This window comes from Oryzias latipes, chromosome 6, assembly GCF_053564925.1.
Source record: "Oryzias latipes strain Hd-rR chromosome 6, Olatipes_Hd-rR_3.1".
In the NCBI taxonomy this organism is placed as follows: domain Eukaryota; kingdom Metazoa; phylum Chordata; class Actinopteri; order Beloniformes; family Adrianichthyidae; genus Oryzias; species Oryzias latipes.
This window is the reverse complement of record NC_136242.1, coordinates 4,502,235-4,527,229: the sequence shown is the minus strand read 5'-3', so window position 1 is coordinate 4,527,229 and position 24,995 is coordinate 4,502,235. Positions and strand designations below refer to the sequence as shown.

The following is a 24,995-nucleotide window of genomic DNA, read 5'->3' as shown; positions in this document are numbered from 1 at the left end:
ATTGGAGTACCATGTCAAACACCCACAGCACATTGCCACCACCCTATTGACTGCTTTAGAGTTTATTTACATATAGCACTGTCAGGTGAACAGGTGCTCCGGAGACTTTTCAGCTCACACATTGCTCTGCCAGCATAGTCTTTCGTCTTCGGGTTCCAGCCAACGTCCGTCTTCCGCCTCACGGACTCCCACCCCACCACCACTAAGCTTCTCATGGTTAAATAAAGCTCTGCGCTCTTTGCTCCCCCGTCAGACTCGCTGTTGTTGGCCTAGAGTGGGACAGGTTTCTCAAGTTAGCACTCCAAGGTATCCACAGTCCACAGAGAGGTCTAAGGTCAGTGAAAGCCAGTCCGTCACTTTACCTCCTTCCGTGATCTCAAAACTTAAAGACGTTCTGCTTCAGGTTGGTTTATATCACTTTTCTACAGTGTAGCTTCTGGGAAACTGTAAAACTAAGTTATACATTTTAAACGTGTGTTCAGAGCTTGTGCGATCAGTCTAAATTTGTCGTCCTTTTATTGGATTTATCTCAATCTTTAACCATTGATTTGGATTTCCATCTAAGGTTTTGCTGCCATGGGGACTGTAATTCCCAGATATTTATTTTTTAATACTTATTTTGCTATCTTAGTTTAAAATCCTCCAGTAAATAAGTAGCCAATTAACCCTTTCATACCAAAGTTGCAGCTTCAGTCTTTACATTCTTTCGACTATTGTAACTCTTCAATCGTTTACACAGTTAATGTCATTCCAGCGGATTTTGAAGCCTTTTGCTGATATGGAGCACTTTCTAGAAGGGAAGTGTTTATGCAATCAATGTAAGCCAGTTGATTGATGAGGATCGTGCAAGTGGTCAAAGAGATGCAGTATGTCAAAAGTGTGTGTGTTATTAAAGTGTTGCCAGTGACATCTCCGGTGATAATAGGTCAAACAGGGTGAATGTTTACAGTTGGTTCCTCTACAGCTGGGGTGGGCAATTATTTTGTCTCGCGGGCCGCATAGGGTTCTAAAATTAGATAGAAGGGTCGGTAAAAACATTTGGATTGAAAATTATATTTTAAAACAGAGCATTTTAGAGTTTTTAGGTTAAAACTTTTGTTCTCATTTCAGAGCCAATTGCACCAACAGCTTGATGTACCTCATGTCAAACTCATGTGGTGTTTGAATGATGGAAAGAATGAAAAACAACAAATCTTCCAACACCACATGGATGCTAGAGCAGAGTCCCCCAACTTTTTCTTGTGAGGCCACAATAACTCCTTTTCTTTAAACTTCTTTGATCTTTCTTTCATTGTAAAGGCCTATAATTAAGTTTGATTAAATCATGATCCTTTTAATAAAATAAATAACACTATTTATGAAATAATAAATGACCAAATAACTGTGGTTTTCAAAGACAAAAAGTCAGGAAAAAATATACTGAAATATTAAAAAGAAAAGCCAATAAATAGTGGATCCTCTGCCGTCTTCGTCCCGCTGAGACTTTGAAGCTGCAGCTCCTCACACGTCTCACAGTTTGTGCTAAAACTGAGCATCTGTGTCCTGCACGTCTGTTTCTCATCCAGTAATAATGAAAAAGCACAATTTCTATGTCTCCTGCTGCAGCTAAGCATATATCTGCGTTACCTTTTCACCAGTACAGAGTTCCCTCGTTTATTGCAGGAGTTATGTTCTAGAAATAACGGTGATCGGTGAAATCCACAGAGAACGATTACAGACGTTTATGGCAGTAAAACTCCTCACTGCCTAAAAACACTTTTCCCAGACAGACATGAATATTTTCCCACTTTGCTCTTGTTTAAATTCTCAAAACTTCATAGAAATTAGGTCCAGGATCTTAGAATGAAAACAAAGATCTGATCGATCACAGATTTCTGATCTGAAGAGCTCTGCGTTTCTGTACAGGAGACACGGCATGGAGATTGATTGACAAGGTCTCCAGCCAATCAGGACACAGAACAAACAGGGTGTTTTAAAAAAAGCAGCATATTCGCTTTAACAGAACGAGCTAAACCGGGAAAGATGAATTGCGACGTAGAAAGGAAAAACTGTCTTCTGTTCTATTTGACAGAGATTTTAGAGGGTTTCAGGTTGGAGCACAGACTGCAGAAGGGGGGAAGAAAATGTCACATTCTATGCAGGTCTTGATCGTGTGGGCAGATAAAAATAATAAACATGGGTCTCCGATGCTGTTCAGTGGGCTGGACCAAACATGGAGGCGGGCCTGATCCCGCCCGCGGGCCGTAGTTTGCCCACTCCTGCTCTACAGGAAGACTTTTAAGAATCGTGGCAAAAAAAAAAAGAATCGTGGCATCATCATAGTAGCAGAAAAAACATAGATTTACTCTCGCATTTTCTCTTTTCTCTTTATTTTTTTTGTTTCTTTTTATTTCTTATTCCCTTTTGTGTTTATTATTAATAATTAGTATTTTTTAAAGAATGCAACATGTTTGTTCTGTATTCAGAATTCTATTGTACATTAAATGTGCATAATTGTTGTAAAAAAAAAAAAAAAAAAAAAAAATAGTAGCAGAAAAAAGCAACCCAGTGTACTTTTCATTTAGAATCACACTGAATTACTGTTGCAGACAGATCACAGGAGCCTTCACACTTCAAATACATATTTTGCCTGTCATTTAGCTACTGTACTGTCCTGTACATAGCTAAACATGGATCAAAAGGATGTCACCTGTTACACGTCCTGTGTGGAAAGTGAACGGATAGCATAAAGAAGAAGTGATGCTCCAGGGGTTGATAGAACAGCTCTGTAGTTTATTTCATGAGCAGAAAAAAAGAGGCTGGAGTGACTCCCCAAAAACTGGAGAAGCAGGTAGAACGGCAGTGTTATTGGCAGCGTTTACAAAATTCACCAGGAATAAATGTACAACTCAACGAATGCAGAACAGCCACTTACAGGTATCCTTCAGACTAGAACCAAGGGGCCCACTTTGAAAACTTATGAACATACCGTTCATACAGTTTCTAGAAAAAAGGCCCGTGGGTAAATTGTATCATTACTGGAACACTGATGGTCAGTGTAATAGTACAATTATTTTCTTCAATTGTTTTCTTTTATTTGATGCTACCTTCATATTTGATGTTTGTCAACATCCTCTGTCAGCAAAACTATAAAATAGGCAGTTTACTCTGTTTCCATAGCAACATCCTTGCAAAATGTCTACAAATGTTCCTACTTGTTACCTGGGATTTGTTGAGGGACTTTACAATTAAAACAAAAGAGTCTTGTTTTGTTCAACACTAAAAATATTGCTAACTACAACAATGTTGTCATCTGCACCCACTGTATAACTGGTGCCCCTACCTGCATGTTTCCTGGATGCTTTGATTGCTGTACTTCCTTGGTAATGTCTAATCTGTCAATGGTTGGTGGATACCTCTCCAAAAAGTGCGCACTATTTTCAGATTACACTTAAAATCCTTTAATTTTCTCAAACATCACGGCGCTTTATGCAATTATTTGGTTGTGTTTACTGATTTGGAACGAGTGTTCTGTAGAACAAAATCCGCCTAAATGTTTTTGTTCCACTTTGGCAAACCACAAAGCCACACTGCTTGATGGATTGTCGAAGCATTATGGGCACCATCAGCAGGAGCCTCGTGGAATGATACTGTTCTGATTATTTTGCTTTATAATCCAGTACACCTTTGTTTGAAATATATGGTAAATCATGTCTATATATGGGACTGACAAGTGAGTGCCTTTAGAATTAACAGCCTATTTTGAATGTCTGATAGACTGTAGAGCAGGGCTGACAATGGCTCCAAGCCTCAAGGGCCACCATTCTGATCCAGGTACTACTGCTAAGTACCTGGATCAGGTACTAAGAAGCTGCAATGACCTTGTTTAAAAAGAAGCAGAAGAGAACCATGCCTCTAAAGCAGGGGTGTCCAAATCTAGGCCTCAAGGGCCGACCTCCTGGTAGTTTTCTAGAAATCCTGCCTTATGTGCTGCTGATTAACTGGATCAGGTGTGTTTTGCCAAAAATGAGTTTCTTTTTCTTTTTTAATAAGGAGCTTCACTGGCAGCTTGGTTGAAAACATGTAGGACACTGGCCCTCAAGGCCTGGATCTGGGCACCCCTAAAATTCCAGCCAGGCACAAACTGCTTGGCAAAAAGCTTGGCACTTCTGTGAATTAAAGAGGATCATCCATACGTTACTACCATATATAGGCTCCTGATTGATCAAAGTTCGAGCGTAGCTTGAGTCATGTAGACAAGGACTTTGCGTTTTTCTATCATGGCTTTTTCTCTCAATAATTACAGTAGACTGGGTTGATCTTCATTATAACCAATGCCCCAATCAGTACCTGCAGCTGTTTCAAAAATGATATTTTATTCACCACCTCTTGGATTATATTAGGGTTGGGCGATGTCCCTTAAATTGGCCGGTGACGATGTTTGCTGTCAACCATCGGGATGGACGATGATATCGTCGTGGGGGGGCTATTTTTAATATTTCGGTCTTATATAAATGCTATTCGTTATTTTACTTTATTACTTTATTTATTTTATTTCCCAACTAATGACTCATCCGCGATTATCCAGTATAAACTGAGGGAAGTGACTTTAACAAAAAAAGTAACAAACAAACTAGAAAAAAAGTAGTCCGCTCCCGCACTTAACTAGTCAAGTGGACCGGCAGAGCGCGGACTTACAGCTTTGTGTTTGAGTGGAGGGGGGGGGGGGGGTGCTTTGTTACATGAGCGGTATGTGGGAGGTTTAGAACTGCGATCCGTCCAGCAGCTCTAGGGGAACGAGCTACCGAACTCAGAACCGGGTCTAAAAGTGTGTGTCTGAGCAGAAGATCGTGAGCACCCACACAGCGCTTTGGGGCGGTGTAAGCTTCAAAGCAGAAACGCCGCTCAGTCCTTAGAAAACATTCAAACAATCATGTGGATTTGTGTTTCGAGTCGTGTCCCGACTAAAAAAAGGCTGAAGTTATTCCCACATGTTTACATGCAGCCAAGATGCAGATTGCAGCGCCACCAAAGCTAATGCTGTTAACCCGTTGGGTTAATAATCGTAACATTATTAAAAGCACGTTTAGAAGATCGTCTTGTATATTACCGAGCTGACATGTCAATGTATATAGCCGCTCGGCGCTGTTTAACATTGTTTTGTATTGAATTGTTACATTCAATAAAGTTTGAGAAAAAAATAGCCGCTTGGCGGAACTGATATCCGCTTCCGGTTTTCAAACCCTACTGCGCATGTGCGAATGATTTATTCCGACCAAAAGTGTGACCCATGTGAACGTTTGTTATATTCTGAAAACATTTTTCTGGAACCATGTACACAGTTGAATTCTAATCCGACCATTGATCAGGTCAAGATATTTTTCACATGTAACTGCGGCTTATGGTGTCGACTCGCAGCGTGGCGGGGGCGTGGCATCACGATGGTGTCTCTCCATCGGGATGTCAGTCACCCATCACGATGGACGATGGTATCGTCCATCGGCACAACCCTAGATTATATATCATTAAATAGTGTCAGTGAAGTCTGATTTAAGTCATTTATATTTCTGTTCTCCATTTTTGGAACGCCTAGACATCTTGTCACTTACTGTATGCAGCCGAAGAGTTTCAGCTTACTCAGCTTGGATTAGAAATGTGAACTTTTTAACTGCTGTCTCACACACTAATGTTTGACAATGTCCACTCATCTAACTGATGCTTTGTTTTCTGGTCTTTGTTCCAGAAATGCGAGTTCAACATGGATAACTTGAGTAAGCCGGAGCTGCTCACCCTGCTGAGCATCATGGAAGGGGAGCTGGAGGCCCGAGACCTGGTCATAGAGGCCTTGAAAGTGAGTCCAAACTAAACTCTAATGTTCTGTCCAACCTTCTCTGTGGTAGTGCAGTCAAAAACTTAAAAGAAGAAGGGTTTTGTGCCATCCCTTGAGACAAAAATCTTTCATTCTGATCTTGACTTTTATTGGTTTATAAACTTTATACCTCAAGTGCTGGTGAATAAACATATGATTCACGATTCCCACGAGGTTTGTTTCAGTCAGTGTTGGAAGAAGTTGAATAAAAAATTGGTAAGACTCCTATTTAGTTGAAGTTGCTGAGTTGGTGTTGGTGTAGACTCCTTGCCGTCATGCTAACCTGTTTTTGTGAGCTGTGTTAAAAGGTGCAACATAAATCTGAAGGTTTGTAACGCTATGTTCCTGCTCAGCTTCTGGACTGTTCTGTTAATGGTCATTTCATTGTTGCTGATGAGCATAAAAGCACAGGGATGGCCAGTGGCAGCACTTTTAATGGATGACATATTGATCTGTGGTTAATGTCTTGTTTTTGTGCTGGAGGTTCCTGCAGGGGCAGGAATGTTATTCCTGAACAAATGTCCCTCTTCACACTTGATATTAAGGTTATCTGTATTTTCAAGCTGTTGTAAAATAGGCCCTTAATGTACAATGTAGCAGAGAGATTGTTTTCTTTTTTGTTTTTTGCTGGGAACAAGCACTACATCTCTTAGATGTTCACCTCAGTTTTCCTCTTCTTGAGGCTAAAGGGGCAGGTATCCTATCGATTTTGCTAAAATTAAACAAAATGTCTTGGTCAGCAAGACAGCATTGACTTCAGACAGTAATGGGAACCTTTCTACTCCTCTGGTTCAGTATTGCTGTCCCTTCTATTTCAGTGGGTATGTGAATACTTTTAAAGGTTTTTTGATGGTTCTCCCTCTGAATACTAGTACATTCACATAATTGGATGTCTTGAAGGGCCCCGTCTCACCTGTTGATAGATGTCCTGCCCAGTTTTCATTTGAGTAGGCTTCCTGTCTTTGCTGGTCTCGGTACTCTGCTAAAGACAAAGAGCTTCTTTGTTCTACTGCAGACGAGCCCATTGAAAGAAGGTGCAGGCAAACACAGGGACATGTGTACAGGAGAAAGAATGGGGGAAATGGTGAAAGTTGCACTAAAATAACAGTTATACAAACTACTAAAGAGTCAGAATAAGACGAGTTGTCTGAAAGCCCTTTCGTGCAGCCGTTTGGTCTCTGAGAAGTCTTTATTGCGTCTCGCTCTCAAAACGTCCTGTTTTGCAGCGTTGCAATTTTTGTTCTGTCTCTGATCTGCCTCTAGAGGACGCCTCAGAGGTGAATCCGAGTGGAAAGTAAGATGGAGAGGTGTAACATCTTTAGTAACCACTGACCGTGTAAGAGAACTAGATTGAGCAATTTCTCCCTCTTCACGTTCCAAACAGGAAGTTCCTGCTGGTTCCAAAAAGCTAAAATCCCATAGACTTCTATAGAGAAATAAACAGCTGTTACTCAGCCATTCTATTGGTAAGAAGAACTATTCTTGATCTGATATATTTTTAACATCTTCTTGCTAATCCTAATATTATTTCATGATATTTTTAATATTTATTTAAAAATTATACAAGTTATAAACTGGCCAATCAGCTGCTTCAGTAAAAGCATGTGGTGCCCACTGGTGCCCACCTTGAACATTTGATTGCAGATTCTTCTGAGCCCACTTTCAGTAGAAAAGGTGTGGCCTTTGAAGCTCACTGCTGATTGGCCACAGTAGTTGCCAATGTAAAGTTGACTGAGACCAACTGGGACCAATCACAGTTTACTTACATCGTCTGGCTCCACCATGGCGATATGGCATAAAAATGGTGATTGAATTGACTTTTATTTTTCCTAATTAGGAAGTAAGGCATTTTTTTATGGGTGACGTCACACTCGCTCAGTTCCAGTTCTTTATATACAGTCAATTGTTGTAATAGTAGATGCAAGCTTCCCTTGATGTCTCTGACACTCGGGTAGCTCCAAACCTGTCCCTATCTTCTCTATGGAAGTGCTTGTTTACAGTTATTAAGTAGACAATAGTACTTCTATTGAACGGAGCCATGTTTTGAGCCTCACCTCTGACATTTCACACGGTTTGAGCACTTTGAGTTGCACTCTTTTTGCTACAGTGCAGTCCTGTAGGAATCGGCACACTAAAGCAGGATTTTTATGGCCCCAGAGGATTTGCATTAATTGGCAACTGGGGAGCGGAGCCTGAACAAAGACATTGTGCCTCTATAGCGCGGCCACGGCATGACATGGGTTTCTTCTTTAACCAATGGGGGCAGTGTGACTAAATGGTTAAGTCTCACACCATCATTTTGCTTGCTTTTTTTTAATGGACCCCCTTATCCCCCCCCCATCCCATATCTTATTTTCACAATAGCCAACAGTCGTCTGGACACCAGCTGCTAGGTTCTTTCTGTTGCTCAAACTTTCACTTGTTTTCTTTGATCAACTTGAAAAGTTAGCTAACGAGCTTTAATATCACGGGTTACCGGTTTGTTGGCAGTCCATTACATATTACCAGTACCCCCCCCCAGAACCACCTTTCTACTCTGCAAGTACTTTCTTGGTGTAGAATTCCTTGCATTTGGCAGACCATTTGTGTTTTTTGATATAAAAAGGCTTTTGGTAACAGCGTGTTGCTAAAGCTGGCCGATCTTCGTCATCATATTTGTCCTAAAGGGAAAAAAAGACATCACTTGATTAACCATGACTGACCAACACAGGGCTCACAGTCTTCTGCGCCAAATGCTTTATGGAGAACAGATTTTTTTTTTTTACTCGGTTCTCAGATCAGGAAACATGGAGGTGGTCCATTTTCAGTGTGATGGAGCGACTTCTATGGTTTTCATAAAAGGCAGATTTTGGCAGATTAGCTCAATGAGTCACAGTGGGTACATCTGTGAATCACAAACCCAGATCATGCCTTGGGCTGATGGCCACGGGCTTCGCTGCTGCTCACATGAAACGGTTATATAAAAAAACACACTTTTAAAAGATTCCCAGAGATGGCTTTACCTTTAGTTTGGCTTTAGAAGCAAATCTGAACTTCTCTTTAGTTTAATGCATTTTAGTATTTGTGCCTTTTTTTCAGAGAAATGAGCTATTATGCAGTCATCCGCTCTATACTTCAATCAGTATTTATTTATAGAGGGTCTGTGGGCAACGATGATTGTACAGACAAAGCCTTCTAGAATGGATGCCTGTCCTATGGTCAGATTCCCTTGGTGGGATGGTTTTTCTGTGAAACAAGCATCAGGTTTACTCTTCATTCCCACATAGATGTAACCTGAAGTGAATCAGAGCATACACAGCTGGAATCCAGTGTTTAATTTCCTACAGCTAAAAGTTAAAATAGCAGCAATAGTAGTTTGTTCCAGACGCCATTCATTTTGCACTTTAGTAATACTTCATCAAAAAACTGCACAGTACCCTCTACCATTGATCTTCATGTTCTTCCCTCTGCTGTAGTTATACATTCATATGTAATTTCAGGTTCACAGTGTTTGTATGTATAAGTTGTTGTGTCCATTGCATCGTCCATTCATTTCTGATAATGGACACCTCGTCGGGCATTATCCCGCTCATACCACGGTCACTTACGAAAGAAATACACAGTAAATCATTTATTAGTGCTTTGATTTTGTAATTTTCTATGTTTAAATTGTTTTTGACAAGTAGCTGTCTAAAGTAGCTGTCTATTTAATACGATGTGGCGTGTATTGTCATGGTAACGGCTACCGAGCCTGCTCCTTACTCTGCTGCAGCAGGTGTATGAAGAATAACCAGCGGTTGAAGGTGGTATAAATGCTGTTAAGTGTCCAAAGCATCATTTTAGAGAGAAGGTTAGCGTCTTACCACTTGGGTTTGACCAGTTTATGAAGCAAAAGCTTGTTTCACAGAAACAAAGTAGTTTCCCATATCACTTTGATTGAAGAAATAACCACCATTGACTCTCAGTATAAATGTGGATCAAGCATAAAAACTCATATTTGCTTCAATTAATATAGAATTATCCATAAATATTTATCTAGTCAAGCAGGAAGAAAAGGAAGACAAACACCAAAATATTTCAAATTAAAGTCAACATTGCTGTTGATGGTAAAATGTGACAGAGATCCTGTCATGTCCATCAAAGAGACAGTTGAAGGACAGAGATCTTGCCGTTGTGATAAACTGTAGACGTCTGTCCACCTATGTTCCAAGTTTCTGTGGTTCCGGTTACCAGCTAGTTTTTAAACCAGCGCAATAATATAGAACATTCAGGTTATATGACCAGAACTTATTTTAAGTGTCTATTTTCCCTTCTCAATGGACATCCTGCAGCAAATCAGAATTGAGTATTCACCCGGACCATGGTATAAGTCTTAAGTATTAGACCATGATGGTTGCAGAACCATCAAGTGCCACCGCCATCTGACCTCACGCAGCACGCTTTATTGGGTCATGTGACTGAACATATGACTAGTAAATCCAATAGAGCTGCTGTCAGCGCTGGGTTCATACGTGTTGACTGCAGACACCACATGCCCCGAGTATCGGACCCTCTCCTGTGTCTCGTTATCTCTGACCATCTAGCTATTTAAAGCATGCCCTGTTGCTGGGCTTTTCCAGCTTTCCCCTCCTCCTCCTCCTCTTCACTCACTCTTTCATCAGTGTTTATCTGTTTTATTCCATCTTATTCCCCTGTAGCAGCTCTTTTTTCAAAAATGCTCTGACAGGACTTCCAATCAGTCCAAAATCGCTTTACTTTTACTGAATCTTTTATTCCAGTATATGAATATTTCAAAATGTAATGGGCTGGGATCCCAGTGTGCTCTCAGTTATCTTAAACATTTTCTATATCTTGATTTGAAGGAGGACAGCCTTTTTTGGAACCTCATTTACTTCAGTCTTGTGTTTCTTAATTTATGACCAATCATATAGAGGCATTATTCCATTTAGATATTATTATTGGTCTTCATAGAAAATGTTGTTTTTCCATTAGCATGTGTTGGCACAACGATGTAGAGGTAGGAGCACTGCTGTTCTTTTTCCTTTGATTCGATTCCAACAGTTCATTAAAACCCTTTGTACATCCAAACCAAATGTTGCAAATACAGCTGTAATGCATCAAGAGTCTAGTCTGTTCTTTTTACTGTTCAGCTCACTCTCCAATCATCATGTTACTATGATCTGTTGGGTTCCTAGCAACCGCCCCCCTCTTGGATCCCAGGCTTGTGATTTATCATCATCCACTTATATACCTCTTTGGAAAAAGGCTGAAAAGCCTCTCTTCTGGACAGACCCTCCACCATCCCCCCCAGCTTATGAGAGTGGTACTGTCCATTGGCTGAAGCAGTTCCTTGGGACAGTTTTTGTAGTGCTGTCAGTCAGTGCTGAGTATGGGGTTGGACCGGGGGCGGGCAGCCTCAAAGTGGAAGAGCATGTCCGAGTGTGTGTGTTTGGATTTAAGCTTATGCAAAAACTGCTTTGCAGAAAAAGTAAAAAAATGCTAAGACTGAAGTAGATGCCCCATTACAGAATTGACATGTTACATTTATGTGGCACAAAAATAACAGCAACGTAACAACCAGAATCATTTTTTTGCTGGGTGGTTGAACCCCCCTTTTTTTTTCTGTTTGTTACATTTTTAAAGTTTCACTCCGGTCATCTTTTGATCCATTTTCGAACTGTCCCCAGTGGTCTTTTAAATATGATTATGCCGTTTTTAGACAAAATCCAAAAACCTGTGTCGTTTTCTAGAACATAGTTTCTGCAGAGCAGTAGGAGTTCGTTAGAGACTAGCCTCTGAGCAGTGAGTGGGACTGTTGGTGTTGTGTAACCCACCCACCTTTTCAGCTCCTTACACCCCCAACCTAACATTAGCGGTGAAACAAAAACGGCGAGCAGTATCGGAGCTATCCATCTGTACAGTTTAGATCCGGATTCCAGCCCAGACCAGGAAAACAAAGATGTTGATGGATCTATTTTTCTGTAAGTGGAAGCATCAGAATGGAGCAGAGCAGGAAGCTTGTGGGCCGCCTGGCATATTTTCTACTAAACAACTAGTAGATTTTTAATTATATTTTTTGAATGAAGACATACTCATAAATGCAATTTCAAGCCTAATTTTATTTATTTATGTCTTTCATCATCAGAAAAATGCCACAAGAACATGTTAAAAACACCAAAAACACAATTTTAATTGGGGAAGGTCTTATAAATAATTTTAAACTATGTCCCAAACCACTGTTTGGTTCAACAAACAGAAAACTCTGATTTGTGTATTTTAACCCTTTAACATCATAGATATCCCGGCGTTGATCACATGTTAATAACACACAATCTTTGACATACAGTAGCTATTCGACCATTCTGATACGGAGAAACGGGTTTGTTCATGTTGGCGTTGCATAAATGTAAAAGTAAAGTCAAGTCTTGCATAACGGCCCACAGCCACTTTTCACTGTGACAGAATCAGCTGATCTACTGTGATTGTGTCAGTACTACACCATTACAGTAATTGTGTCAATACTACCCTATTGCAGTAATTGTGTCAGTACTACACTATTGCAGTGATTGTGTCAGTACTATACTATTGCAGTAATTGTGTCAATACTACCCTATTGCAGTGATTGTGTCAGTACTACCCTATTGTAGTAGTTGTGTCAGTACTACCCCATTGTAGTAATTGTGTCAGTACTACACTATTGTATTAATTGCGTCAGTACTACACTATTGTTTTAATTGCGTCAGTACTACACTATGTGTTGCATATTAGCCCAGAGCTACTTCTCCCTGCTTCAAAATCCACTGGAATGTCATTGATTTGAAGGGTTATGGTAGTCAAAAGAATATGAACAATGGTGCCAAAGCTCTAATGTGTTAGTCAACTAAAAACATTGATAAAAGTAACAAAACATCACTTTTACTGTTAACTATCAGTAGTGGACTTTTTAAAATTCTGTGTCATAAATGTAATTTAACCTCTTTTTTGTCAGGATGTGTGCTTCATGTTTTTTGTTTTTTTTGTGTCTTTAGTTTTCTTTTTTTGGTCGATTAAAGACTGTAAAAGTAGTAATAGTTTCTATGTGTTGTCATCTCACTGCCAGTTTTGTCAACGTGAATGTTGAAAAAGTTCCTGGCTGAGAATCCAGTGGGGGCAGCTGGACGGAAGTCTTTTTACAGGTTTTACATTCTCAGCCAGGTGAGCTACGATTCCACAAATGTTTCAACATTGGAGATGTGACCCAAGTTTAGCAGATGCACACCATTTCAATCCGTCAGCAGGGTATTGTTGTCGTGGGTTGGGTTTCAGCGCTGATTATTATCAAGATCGTTTTGCTTCTCTGTGCTTCCTTGAAGCTCGTCTTAACAGGGTATGTTAACTAGATTGAAATAAGCAGCTGGTGAAGAACCTCCCCGTCCTTACTCTTTGCTTGCTGCTCTGTCTGTTTTGATGTCTCTGCTGTGGGATTCTGGAAAATCCTTTACTGTGAACCACTGTGATTGGTGAAGTGATTAGGAAGTAGGTCATAGCAACCGTTCCCCTCATTATCCTACACTCTTATTCCTCTCTATAGCATTTGTACTCATAGAACATGGACCTATATTTTAGCTTCCACTGAGCAGTAACTGTTGGTGCTTAATTAGAAAATATGAGTAAAGGCTTGTCTCTGCTAGGGCTGGGTAGATAAAATCGATTAATGAATCTGAATGGATCCAAGCTTAATAAATCAATAATCGATCCATAAAAGTAGAGATTGATCTTTTATGTCTTTCCTTTTCCGGTGACCTAATGCATAACAGCAGCAAAGCCAACGTCCACCAGCTTGATGCTATTGTATAATGGAATTTCCCATTGGACGGCTAATGCTAACGCTTGTTTGACCTAAACATACATTGCTGACTAAACAAACAGCTTTGTATGCTCACAGGCATGAATTTTCCAAACTCTTTTAAGGAAACATATTTTTAAAGTAACCATTGTGGTCTAAAGCACCATTTTTTGCTTGAATCTTCTGGAATAAAGTGTAATGCTATAGCATCTGAAACGCTCTTCAGGGGAGGCAGAATATTTATTTTTGTAATCTGAATTAATTTAGAGCCTTTACAATGTTAATGATCATCACATTTTTGTTAGAGCTTCTCCTATTTACAATTTGACAGTATGTGAACTGTATGGGATTAATATGAATATCTTCAAAACATATATTATTGTTGTTTTTCTATACAAACATGTCTAAGTGTGTAAACCATGTTAATTGAAAACTGGATCAAATCGAACGGATCAGAAAAATTGAATCTAATTGATCCAGAATCTGGTGAATCGAATTGAATTAATGCTGCAACTTATTGGTGAAACCCAGCTGGAGTCTCTGCGTAGATGAACGTTTCTTCTTCTACAGTAAGGGTTTTTCGAATGTAATTCTATTCAGTTTTATTTATATAGCCCAATATTACAACAATAGTCGTCTCAATGGGCTTTCTAATAAACATGAAATCATAAAGAACATGAAGTCATACAATTCAACAAATCATACACATCATAATGACAAAAAGGCCTAATTAATGAGACTATCTTAGCTTTACTACATCGTATTTAATTTTTCATCGTTGCTTCAGGTAATGTTTAACCCAAAAATGTGTTGTAAATGCAGGATGTCTGTAGGCAGTTTGAGCGCCTTTCAAGAGTGCTGGATCAAATCAAACCCAGCGATGCTCATCTGACCTGAGTCTTTCCTCCGTTCAGATTTTCTTGGACAGCCATAAGAGTATTGTTTATTTGTATTCTCAGTTTTCGGTTCAGATCTTGGAAATTTCTGGCCTTGATCTAAATGGGAAAGGTCAGATGTTGGCAGACAGTACCCTGTAGTCCACTGTATCCATGGCTATTACATGCTGTGTCAACCTTTCTACTGTTAATGCCTCTGAAACATTCCCAAACAGTCATTCTGCTCTGTCTTTGCCTCACACAGACTCACCCACGCACATACGTGTGCACGTTTGTGTGTCCCTCTTATGACGGGAAAAAGAGAGTGGGTGTTCACCTGGAGCAAAGTGGACGTCACTTTCAGGATATAGAATAAGGGACAGAGAGTTTTTGATGGAGATTGAGTGCTGCCCTTTTTGGTTGTTTGGTCTGACGGGCTTGTTTTGTTCTGCAGCTGACAGAAGCAGCAAACACGAGAGAAGGAATTTTCCAACTGTAAGCTACGAGAAGCTAAACAAAAACACAGAAGAAAAAATATCAAGTGCTTAGTGTATGAAAAAGAATTATGATTATTATTAATTACTGACTCATGATTATTTACGAGTCCACTGTCTTCTGAAGTTAAAAATGTTGATGGTTTATCAAAAAAATACATTTAAATGCATTGTGGTCTATATTCGCCGATCTAGTATGCATCAATGCAAACTGGTTTGTCGCAGAGACTTCTGTGAAATTCCCTGGGCACTCGATTTTGGAATTGTAGATTCGGACAGCTCTACAAAATGGTGAACGCACCATGTAGTGCACTATATAGGGGTTAGGGTGGGTATTTGGACATGCCCCCTGTCTCTGACTGTTTGCCTGCTGCCTGCCCCGACCCTCGCCTGGATCCTGACTACCCTGTCTCTCCTCTGATGCTTTCATGACTGTTGTTGACTCCTGCCTGCCTGACCCTGATTTAGCTTTGTGGACTTTTAGCTGAGCTAATAAACCTGCTGCATTTGGATCCAGCCATCTGCCTGTTCTTGTGACATGTAGATACATTTGACAGATTTATTTATTTAGCCAAAACATTTTGATTTACATTTCTATGGAATTATATACATCGCACCCTAAAAGTCTGGTGAGGCTGAAGTTAGGGTCTGATTTTTTTTTTTTTCTAGCTGGTTTCTTTGATTTTTTTATAGATGCCAGGAATGGTTGACAGATCTACTTAAATGTACATTTGTTTCTTTTGAATTAAATGGGATCTCTCTCTAAGGCAACGTTTGAGATCATCTTTCAAAAACATCAAAGTCAAGAAAGTTGTTTTTTAGCAGAGAGCATTCTGTCAAAATGCACCAGCCAATGGGATGAGAGACTGAAAGCCTTAGTCACAGCTGCCCTTACGGATGGATACGGATGGATAGAGGCTGCAGGTAAAGAAAGGGCAAACCTGTACGGGTCACACAGATAATATTCATAATAATAACGCATGTTATTTAAAAGCGCCTTTCAAAACCTCAAGGACACTGTAGAGATTCCAAAGTAAAGCACAAGAAAATCACTTTAAAAAAATGTTAAAAAAACACCGTAAATAAATTATCTTAATTGGTGTAACTTCTATTATCCTTACAAATACTCCACGTTACCCTTACCACAAGCCCGACAGTTCCATTTTCATGTTGTCCCTTAAGGTGGCCGCACAATCCTCAAGGGAATTGAACAACAAACCTGCACTCCATTTAAGATGAGGCTGCTTCTATCTACGGCCTTCTATGGACCAGACAACCCAAAAACCTGTAGTACCTGTACATGGCATGTGACTAAAGTATAACACACACATCAGTTACAACATGAGCGAGCAGTTTCTGCCGAAAGTATTCAGAGACTTTAAGCTCTGCTTCAGTTTTGAACGCTTGTTGGTGCTTTATTGGACCCTGGTTTCTAAGCTCTTCCATGTTTACCTCCTCTTTGTTCTTTGTGGTCTGACGAGTTAATTGAATCATGCAGTTCTTATTATGAAGGTAGAGACCTTTGAAAAAAAAACTGTCAGTCTGTGTTTTATGAGCTGAAGCAGCCTCCCTGGGCAGGGTGAGCTGAGCGTTCACTCAAAGCGCTTCTGTCTTGCACCTCTGCTGAATGTACTGTAGAAGTGTCGCAGGAACAGATCCCTTCATTTTTTTCCATGGATGCTAATACGAACGATGGCAGCCAGGCCTCAGCAGGAGGGAAATGAAGAGAAAAAGGTGTGACTGCTGTGTAAGGAGAACTGCTTCTGTAAGTTAAGAAAAGCTACCAACAATAAAAGTGTCTTTGCTATTCCAGTCATTGATTTAAGATGCATCTTCTAAAAGAAACCTTCAGAGTTCTTCTTCGTTAAGGGTTTTTCCACCAAACTGAACATTGTAGCAACTTGCTGCAGTCATCTTTAATGAAGTTGTGAGTTTGGTTTTTAAACACTCGGACCTCGTTTCTTCTATCTGGAATTTTAGCACATACTGTGTGCCTCATAAACACAAAATAGTCAGTCAGAACTGTGTTGACTTCACGGAGACAAACTAAGGGCGTCCCTGCATCAGAACCCAATGACGAGGACACCTTGAAGGTCCTCTCCAATCATCCTTTGATCTATTGTCAAAGTGTTCCCAGTGGTCTTTTATTTATTATTTTTATTTTTCTTAGCTAAAATTTAAACAACTGTGTCGTCTTCTAGGACATAGTTTCTGTAGAGCAGCAGGAGTTCATTAGAAAGTCACCTCTGAGTAGGTCCATTGGCGTGGAGCAAGCCCGCCCCCACTTCCTGTCACTCATCTATTTACATGCTCTCCCACTAGCTTACAACTGGTCATAACCCCAATCTATTCAATCTGTATTTTATCATCTGCTCCAGATTCACAAGAATATGACTGAAGAAATACTCAGAAACGCAATTTTAATCTTAATTAGGCCTGCACAATATACCGCAAATTTATCGTTATCGCGAAATCAAGCTGTGCAATATGCACACCGCAAAAGACGGCAAAAATCGCAATAAATGATTACCTTAATTGTGCTAAAACAAACTCATGGCAGCTTGAAATATTGAACAAATGAAATAAATCCCTTATGCATTTAACCAATCGGAAGGACCCGTTTACGTTGTAGATCAATCAGATGAGCCCTTTTATGTTTGATGTTTGCGTCCTACGTCGACGAGGGTCATTTGGAGTATAATTTTTAAACTGTTGCAGTGAAATGGAAATGATGTTTTTGTTTTTTTTGCTATTTGTTTATATACCACAATTTATATCGTTATCGCAATATTAATTACCGATATCGCATATCGCGAGTTTTCCTCATATTGTGCAGCCCTAATCTTAATTTTCTTTATATATATCTTCCATCATGAGAAAAGATAAAAGAACATGGTAAAAACCCAAAATAAATGTTCTTTGAAGTGGGTCTTTAAAAAAGGGTTGAATAATCATTTCCCCTTGAATTGGCTTAAACGCATTAAAAACGGTTGGTTCTGCTTTTTATTAGCTAAGGTGCTCGGTGCTGTGACAGAATTTCTTTGGTATTGCTTCTCATGCATCAAAGCACATTGAGACAGCAGTAAAAGCGGTTAACCCAGTCTTTTTTTACATTTCTTTATTCTTTAATATTGTTTTTGAAAAAACCCTCATCCATCAAAGGTTTAAACCTTTGACCATCATAAGAATTTACGACACAAAACTGTTGATTGTGGTTAAAATGTTAATTTAATATAAAAAGACCAAACCTCTTATTGTCAAAGGTTCCCTGGTGTTTGAGCATTCACCCTGTTTGTGTTTGGTGGATTTAAAGGTTTTTGGTGTGTCAGGATGACATGAAGGACCTTTAGCTGCTCCTCCATTTCAGCCATTAGTAGATTGTGCATCACTGCAGTTTCAGATGACACCGTCACTTCCTAATAATGCAACGTGGCAAACAGAAACGAGTTTCCGAGCATTCGGTGGCTGTTCCAGAGCTGCATCTGCTGCACAGGACGCCAGTGGCCAGAGCAAGGAGCATGACCCTGTCCGTCATGTTTTAAAGTGTCATTTCTGGGTTGTGTGCTCACAATAAGCTTACTATCTGCTTGCTGGCTGAGGGTTAGCGGGCTGTGAGTTCCGCTTTGGCACAGCAGCTTCTATGTTTAGAGGCTGATCCACACGGCTGCTCTGTTACCATTATGAGTTGTTAAAAGTTGAACTTTATTGGTGTGTGTTTGCCCCTGAACAGGCTGTAGGAACCTGAGATAGCAGCTCATTGGTTGAACTTGAGGAAAGGCATATTCTCTAGCTATTTCATCATTTTTGACTTGTAAAACATTTGTCAAAAGTGTTCCAAAGTGTTTTTATTTTCCTGGATGAAGTAATGATGGAATTACTCCCTCCTTTTTTCACAGTTTTTTTGTTTTGAAGTTATAAATATTCATATGTATCCAGGCATAGTAAACTTTATAGTGGATGTAACTATTTTTATTGCTGGCTTGGTGAGATAAAAAAAAAATCTACTCCAAAATGAATATGATAATGTTCCCAAATGCTTTATTCACTTTTTTATTGATCAGTAAATGTGGCAGCAGGAACATTCAACGCTGAATCAGCATATTTTGCATTCTTTCAGAAGTTCAAGGACATTGTTTTCTTAAAGTGCTGTTGTGTTTTCTTCCATGAAGCATGATGTTATGCATATGTTATTCAACTAGCTCGTTTCACAAATTATTTCCATTTCCACCTAAAAGTAAAAGAAAAAAACATTTATTATGGTTTTTCTGGAACAACTACAGACAGAGTTTGTGTGTACATGTGTTAAGAAACAGTTTTAGACGGTGGCAGCCATCCTACGGTGGCCTGCATGTGACCTTCTGCTTCACACCAGGCTCGTCCTCCACTGTGCCAGACAGGCCTGTGAAAATACCCACCACAGTCTTTTTGTCTGGCCAGGTATTGGCAGAGAAACCATTATTCATGTTTTCAGAGAATAAGGCGCCATCCTACAGAGATTAAGGTCAGATTGCGTCCTCGTATCGATGCGGCTCCTTGTGCATTAAGAGGTTGCTTTAATTTCTGCAAGCAAATGTGGTTACTGTAACAGACTGATCCGAGCCCAGCCATGAATATGATAGAGGCTTTCCAAAAGCAACATGATGGTGGGAGTGTAGAAGGATCTCTGTATTCTGTGTTATTATTTGTCCATTTACAAAGTCATCTTGACCATACTCAACAGCGAATTATAAACGTTTTTGTAAAATCCTAAAATCCTTGGTGGTGGTATTTGGATCTGTTCACCTCTGAGTATTCCTCCAAACACCTGCTGTCTGAGCACCAGCCCCACCCATTCCACGAACACCAGTGGGTTCTCACATTGTGATGTAGACCAGTGAGAACAGCCCCTTCCAGGAAGAGACTATGCTGCAAAAATGCCTATCATAAAAAAACATGTTCTTTAGTGTCCCAAAGGTTATATAGTATTGTATATACAGACATAGTTTACTCTGAAAGGCTTAAGAAAATCATGAGATATCTTTAACCTTTAATTATACAACAATAGTCATATAAACAGAATCAGTGATGGAAGTTCCTTCAGTCAATTCTTGTCTTCTTTCTTCTTTGAAGTGAGAATCCACATGTAAATAAGCTGGTAATGAAATCTACCTTCTTTCTGGTGTTTCACACAAACCCGTTGGTGGATGATCCCTTCAGTTCTCAGGAAATCTGGGTGCAGGCAGCCTCACTCAGTGTGAAGATGGTGTTTGGTTCCGTTTGGAGCTGAAGCAGAAGCCTGTCCTTCCTGTAATCACTGTGAAATCAATCTTGTGTCCTCTCACATTCACATGATTTTTTTTTTTCATTCTTTCACAACTTAGTGTAGTGGACAGATTGACACGTTCTACTTTTTATGAGGCTTTTCTCCTGCCTGAAGTGCCAAGCCACGAGTTTATATCACACATAGTCAGAAAGCTGGAACATTCAAAAATGAGAAGCTGATCAAAATGCACAAAGATTCTGAAGCCATACATAGAATTTTTGTGTAAAATCTGAGTTGGAAAAATATTTAGTTGCTCTTTACATCACTAACGTCCTAATTTTTCACAACAAGACAGAATTTAGACCTCCAGGGGGTTCTGGGAAATCAGGCGAAGGACACTTTTTGAAAACTCATTCACAGTTTTGATTCTTGTTCTTCAAAATAGTTTTTAAAAAGTCATTGGCAGTCTTTGAAACATTAGTTAATATGGCAGCAGAAAAAAGCAACTAGGAAAAAAAATACAAAGAAAACAAAACAAGGAGCTCATTCAAATCAAGACTATGGCTAAAATGATCTTAAAATGTACCATGTTTTGAATATGGCTAGTTCAAAAAAATGTATATGCATGCTGTCTTATTAGGGTTTGCGAGTGATTTGCAAAGACTCATTAGGCAAGAGACTACAGTTTTGATGTCTGATGTGAATGCCCCTTGGCCCAAACGTAGGTTACCCTAATGGTGGATCTGTGCCAAAATGGTGGGAAAGAAGGAGCCCAAAAAAGGAAAACTGGACCCTAAAAGATTTGAAGGTGTCGCAGGTGTCAAATTATGGCGGCTGGATAGCCCAGTTGGTCAAATGTAAGTCTGGCACATTGGAAATCAGGGGGCGTAGTGAACTTCATCCAGTGTGGGTCCTTGAGCAAGACGCTTCTGCTACTGCCTAACTATGTAGCCAAAAGGGGGGGCCCCCAGTGGACCCTCCTGGGCTGGTTCCCATCCCGGATAAAATGCAAGGTTGTGTCAGGAAGGGCATCTGGCATAAAAATCTCTGCCAAACCACCTGTGTTGACCCCCGAAGGGAAATGCTGAAAGGTGAACAACTACAGCAGGTGTCAAACCCATCTGGATCTTTAATAATAATATTACATTTTATTTGTATAGTGCTTTAAATGGCACACAAAGACACTTTACAACATGTGAGCAAAAACAGTAAATAAGAACAAGAGCTAATACAATAAGAATAAAAACATAAAAGGACAGATTAAACATTAAAAGATATTTTAAAAAGATGGGTTTTAAGTGATTTTTTTTTTTTCAAAATTGGGAGGTCAGTGCAGTCTCTGAGATGTTGGGGCAGAGTGTTCCATAGGGTTGGAGAAGGCTCTGTCTCCCCAATTTCGATGCTTGGTCCAACAGGGGAGGGACAAAAGGTTAGCATCGGACGAGCGCAGAGAGCGGGGAAGGGGTGTGACGCTGGAGGAGATGGGTGAGGTAGGGTGGGGCCAGGTTATGAAGGGCTTTGACAGTGATGAGGAGAACTTTGAATTTGATACGCTGAGCGATGGGGAGCCAGTGAAGGTTCTGGAGGACGGGGGTGATGTGTTCACGAGTGTGTGTAAGCAGACGGGCAGCATAGTTCTGAATGGATTGCAGCTTATTTATTATTTTGGAGGGTGTACCATAAAGGATGCTGTTGCAATAATCTAACCGGGCGGTAATAAAGGCATGAATGAGGGTTTCAGCAGCAGCAAAGGAGAGGGATGAACGGAGGCGGGCAATGTTTTTCAGGTGGAAACAGGCAGGCCCAGTGATTTGGTTAACATGTTGTTCGAGTGATAGATTAGTGTCAAAGAGAAACCCAAGGTTACGGATGACTGGTGGCGAAGAAAGCGTGGTGTTATTGAAATTAACAGAAAATTTGGAATGGATTTTGGATTTCTCATTTTACTTACTGTACATAGAAGATGGAGAAATCGGTGACAATGTCCTTCTATAAAGCTGAAGTGGGACCATTTAGAACAAGAATCTGACATTCCAGATGTTTGTGTGACAGTATTCCCATACTTTGGACTTATTTTGTGTGATGAACTTGTGACGAACTGTTGTTGTCCTTTGGAACTCTGGTTGAAGTAATTTCACAGAAGAGTTGCACTGAACACAGATGTAGAATGTTGTCTTCTAACAGTTTGGTCATTCTTTTAGCATCCCAGTGTTATTTACACTGGTCTTTGTCTGTGATAGAGCAGCGTGGTTGTGTGGGCGCATGTGTCTAAGGTGGCCAGGGTTGCTAGTCTCTGTGATTCCCAACTGTTATCTGATAGCAACTGAAAGTGTGATATCAGAGAGGCTGTTGGATACGAGCCCCAAAGCTTTTGCCCAACTTTTGCCTCTGCTGCCAAAGCTAAAAATACCCCCCCCATCAGCCCGGTCCTGTGTGTTTATACACCACCAGTCCAACCTTTGGACACACTTGTCTCTTAAAGTTTGACTGATGATGTGTAGTGACTGAGTGTGTATTGCTACTATTTATGTGTCCCCTGTGTCTGTGTGTACTAGGTAATTGTGACCATTCATTTTTGTGGAAACAGGAGTTTGAGGATGGAAAGCATAAGCAGAAAGTACAAAAGTGACACTGATTTCTTTAGACAAAAAAAAGACTAATTGTATCCATGTGCATGATGCGTCTATTATTGTCCTATTAACTGACGAACGCGCACATGCACACGGTTAAATAATAGACATTTGTGCATGCCTGTTAGGTATTTGGGGCTTTTTGTGTTTGTCTGCCCACAGTTTCTGTGAGGTTCAATCAAGCAGCAGGCTTGTGTTGGTTTGCTGTGACATTCGAGATAAAAATAGTCTGCAAGAAGCTGACTCCACCGGGCAACAAAGGTCCTGCTCACAGCTGCAAGTCATGCTCTGTGTGTGTGCTTGCACATTCACAAAATGTTTGTTTGTTCGCTCAATTCCAGTATTTTGCCTCAACATGTTTTTTTTTCTTGCCTGAGTACGGTCTATAAATGGGTTGAGATTGGACATCTCAGTGTGTTCAAATGTTTTCCTGCACTGGATAAATCTTGTGTTTTTTGTGTTTTCTCTGAGCATTCAAACAGTATCCATTAAGATCTCTTGTCTAAACTTCCTGTCCAGTCTTAACGTTTTCTTAATCACTCCAAACTAACATTTTGCCTTTTATACCAATTTGTGAGTCATTTGGTCGTAGCGCAGAGGTAAAGCAGTCGTATTCCATCCAAAGGGTTGGGGTTTACAACCCAGCTACCCTTGCGGTATGCTGACTTGTTGATGAACCTGAAACTGGTGTGACTGACAAAGGGCAACACAGGACATGACCAAAAACAACCTAAAAAACGAACCAAAACACCAGAACCCTTACAGGAGGGGCTTTAGAACGAAATATGCAAAGACATAAGAGTATCTCAACATCAAAAGTATTGAGATCAAATCTGGAGGTAGGAGATTGGCACAGGAGACTGTGGATTAAGAACATTGACTGTGTGTAGCCGCGGTTACATGGGCAAAATATCTCGATCGGATCAATGGTCGGGTTAAAATTCAACCGTGCACATGGGATCAGAAAACCTTTTTCCGATTAGAACGAACGTTCACATGGTCACACTTTCAGTCGGAATAAATCATACCATCACAATACCGCAAGCGGAAATGAGTCCCGTTGTAAACTAACAGCTGCCACATACATTAATACAGCAGCTCGGTAATATACGAGACTATCTTCCAAACGTGCTTTAATTAATGTTATGAATATTATGAAGCGCCTGTTTGCTCATCGTTTTATTTTTGATCCGTGTGGTCAGTGCTTTTTTTTGTGGAAGAACCGAGCTGGAAGAAGCCGGTGTTAGGAGAGGCTAACACGCGCTAACAACATTTAGCCTTGTTTGATCATGGACACAAAATCCAGGACCATGTGGGAAACGCTGCAATCTGCATCTTGGCTGCACGTAAATATGTGGGAATAACATCAGCCTTTATTTTGTCGGGAAACCACTGGAAACACAAATCCAGTTGATTGTTTGAAAAGTTTCTAAGGACTGAGCGACATTTCTGGTTTGAAAAGCTCACACACTGCCCCAAAGCCGCTGTGTGAGCTGGCGGCCCGAGCTCTGCTCGGACGCAGTTCTCCTGAAGCCGGCAGCCGCTAACCCAGAGCGGCGGGATGGATCACAGTCCATCCAAGTTCTCCCACACATAACAAAACAACAAAACACACACGTAACAAAGCATCCTCCCCTCCCACCAAACACACATTAATAAACCCCGCTGCTCTGCTCAGACTCTGAGACACGGTTCACTCGGTCCACCAGCACCCAAACCCGGACGCAGAGCTCGGGTGCTGGGTCACGGGGCAGGAATTGCTCCTCCCCCACATCCCCCTCATGAGGGTGTAAGAGAGGGGAGATCCGAAGAGCCAGCGGGTTGAGAGCGGAGCGGCGCTTTTCACAGGGCGTCCGCAGAGCAGCTGGTGGTCTTGTATGGGCTCCAAAGCTTTCTCTGGAGCCAAACACCATCTATACATGACGTAAACCAGAGCAGTAGTGACACACGATCGGAATGAACCATTTACATGAACAACGATCGGATCAACAATCGGTATAACCCACCTATCTCCATCAGAAAGAGATTTAGATCCGAATGAGTCTGATCGGGGCAGACTATTCCGAACGGCGTGTTTACATGACACATTTTTCTTCCGATCA

The 24,995-nt window shown here is 40.5% G+C and overlaps 1 protein-coding gene across 8 annotated transcripts in view; it reads left to right on the top strand.

Annotated features, from left to right (window-relative positions):
* The window catches only part of cttnbp2 (cortactin binding protein 2), an 81,719-nt gene that overhangs the window by 5,571 nt on the left and 51,153 nt on the right, over positions 1-24,995 (top strand). For 7 of the 8 annotated variants that reach the window (XM_023955476.2, XM_023955475.2, XM_078948272.1 and 4 more), the window contains exon 2: positions 5,723-5,830. In XM_023955476.2, the coding sequence (XP_023811244.1) occupies positions 5,723-5,830 (108 nt within the window). Of the gene's footprint in view, positions 1-257; positions 404-5,722; positions 5,831-24,995 lie in introns of those variants that run through there. The other variant, XM_078948274.1, reaches the window with a different exon arrangement.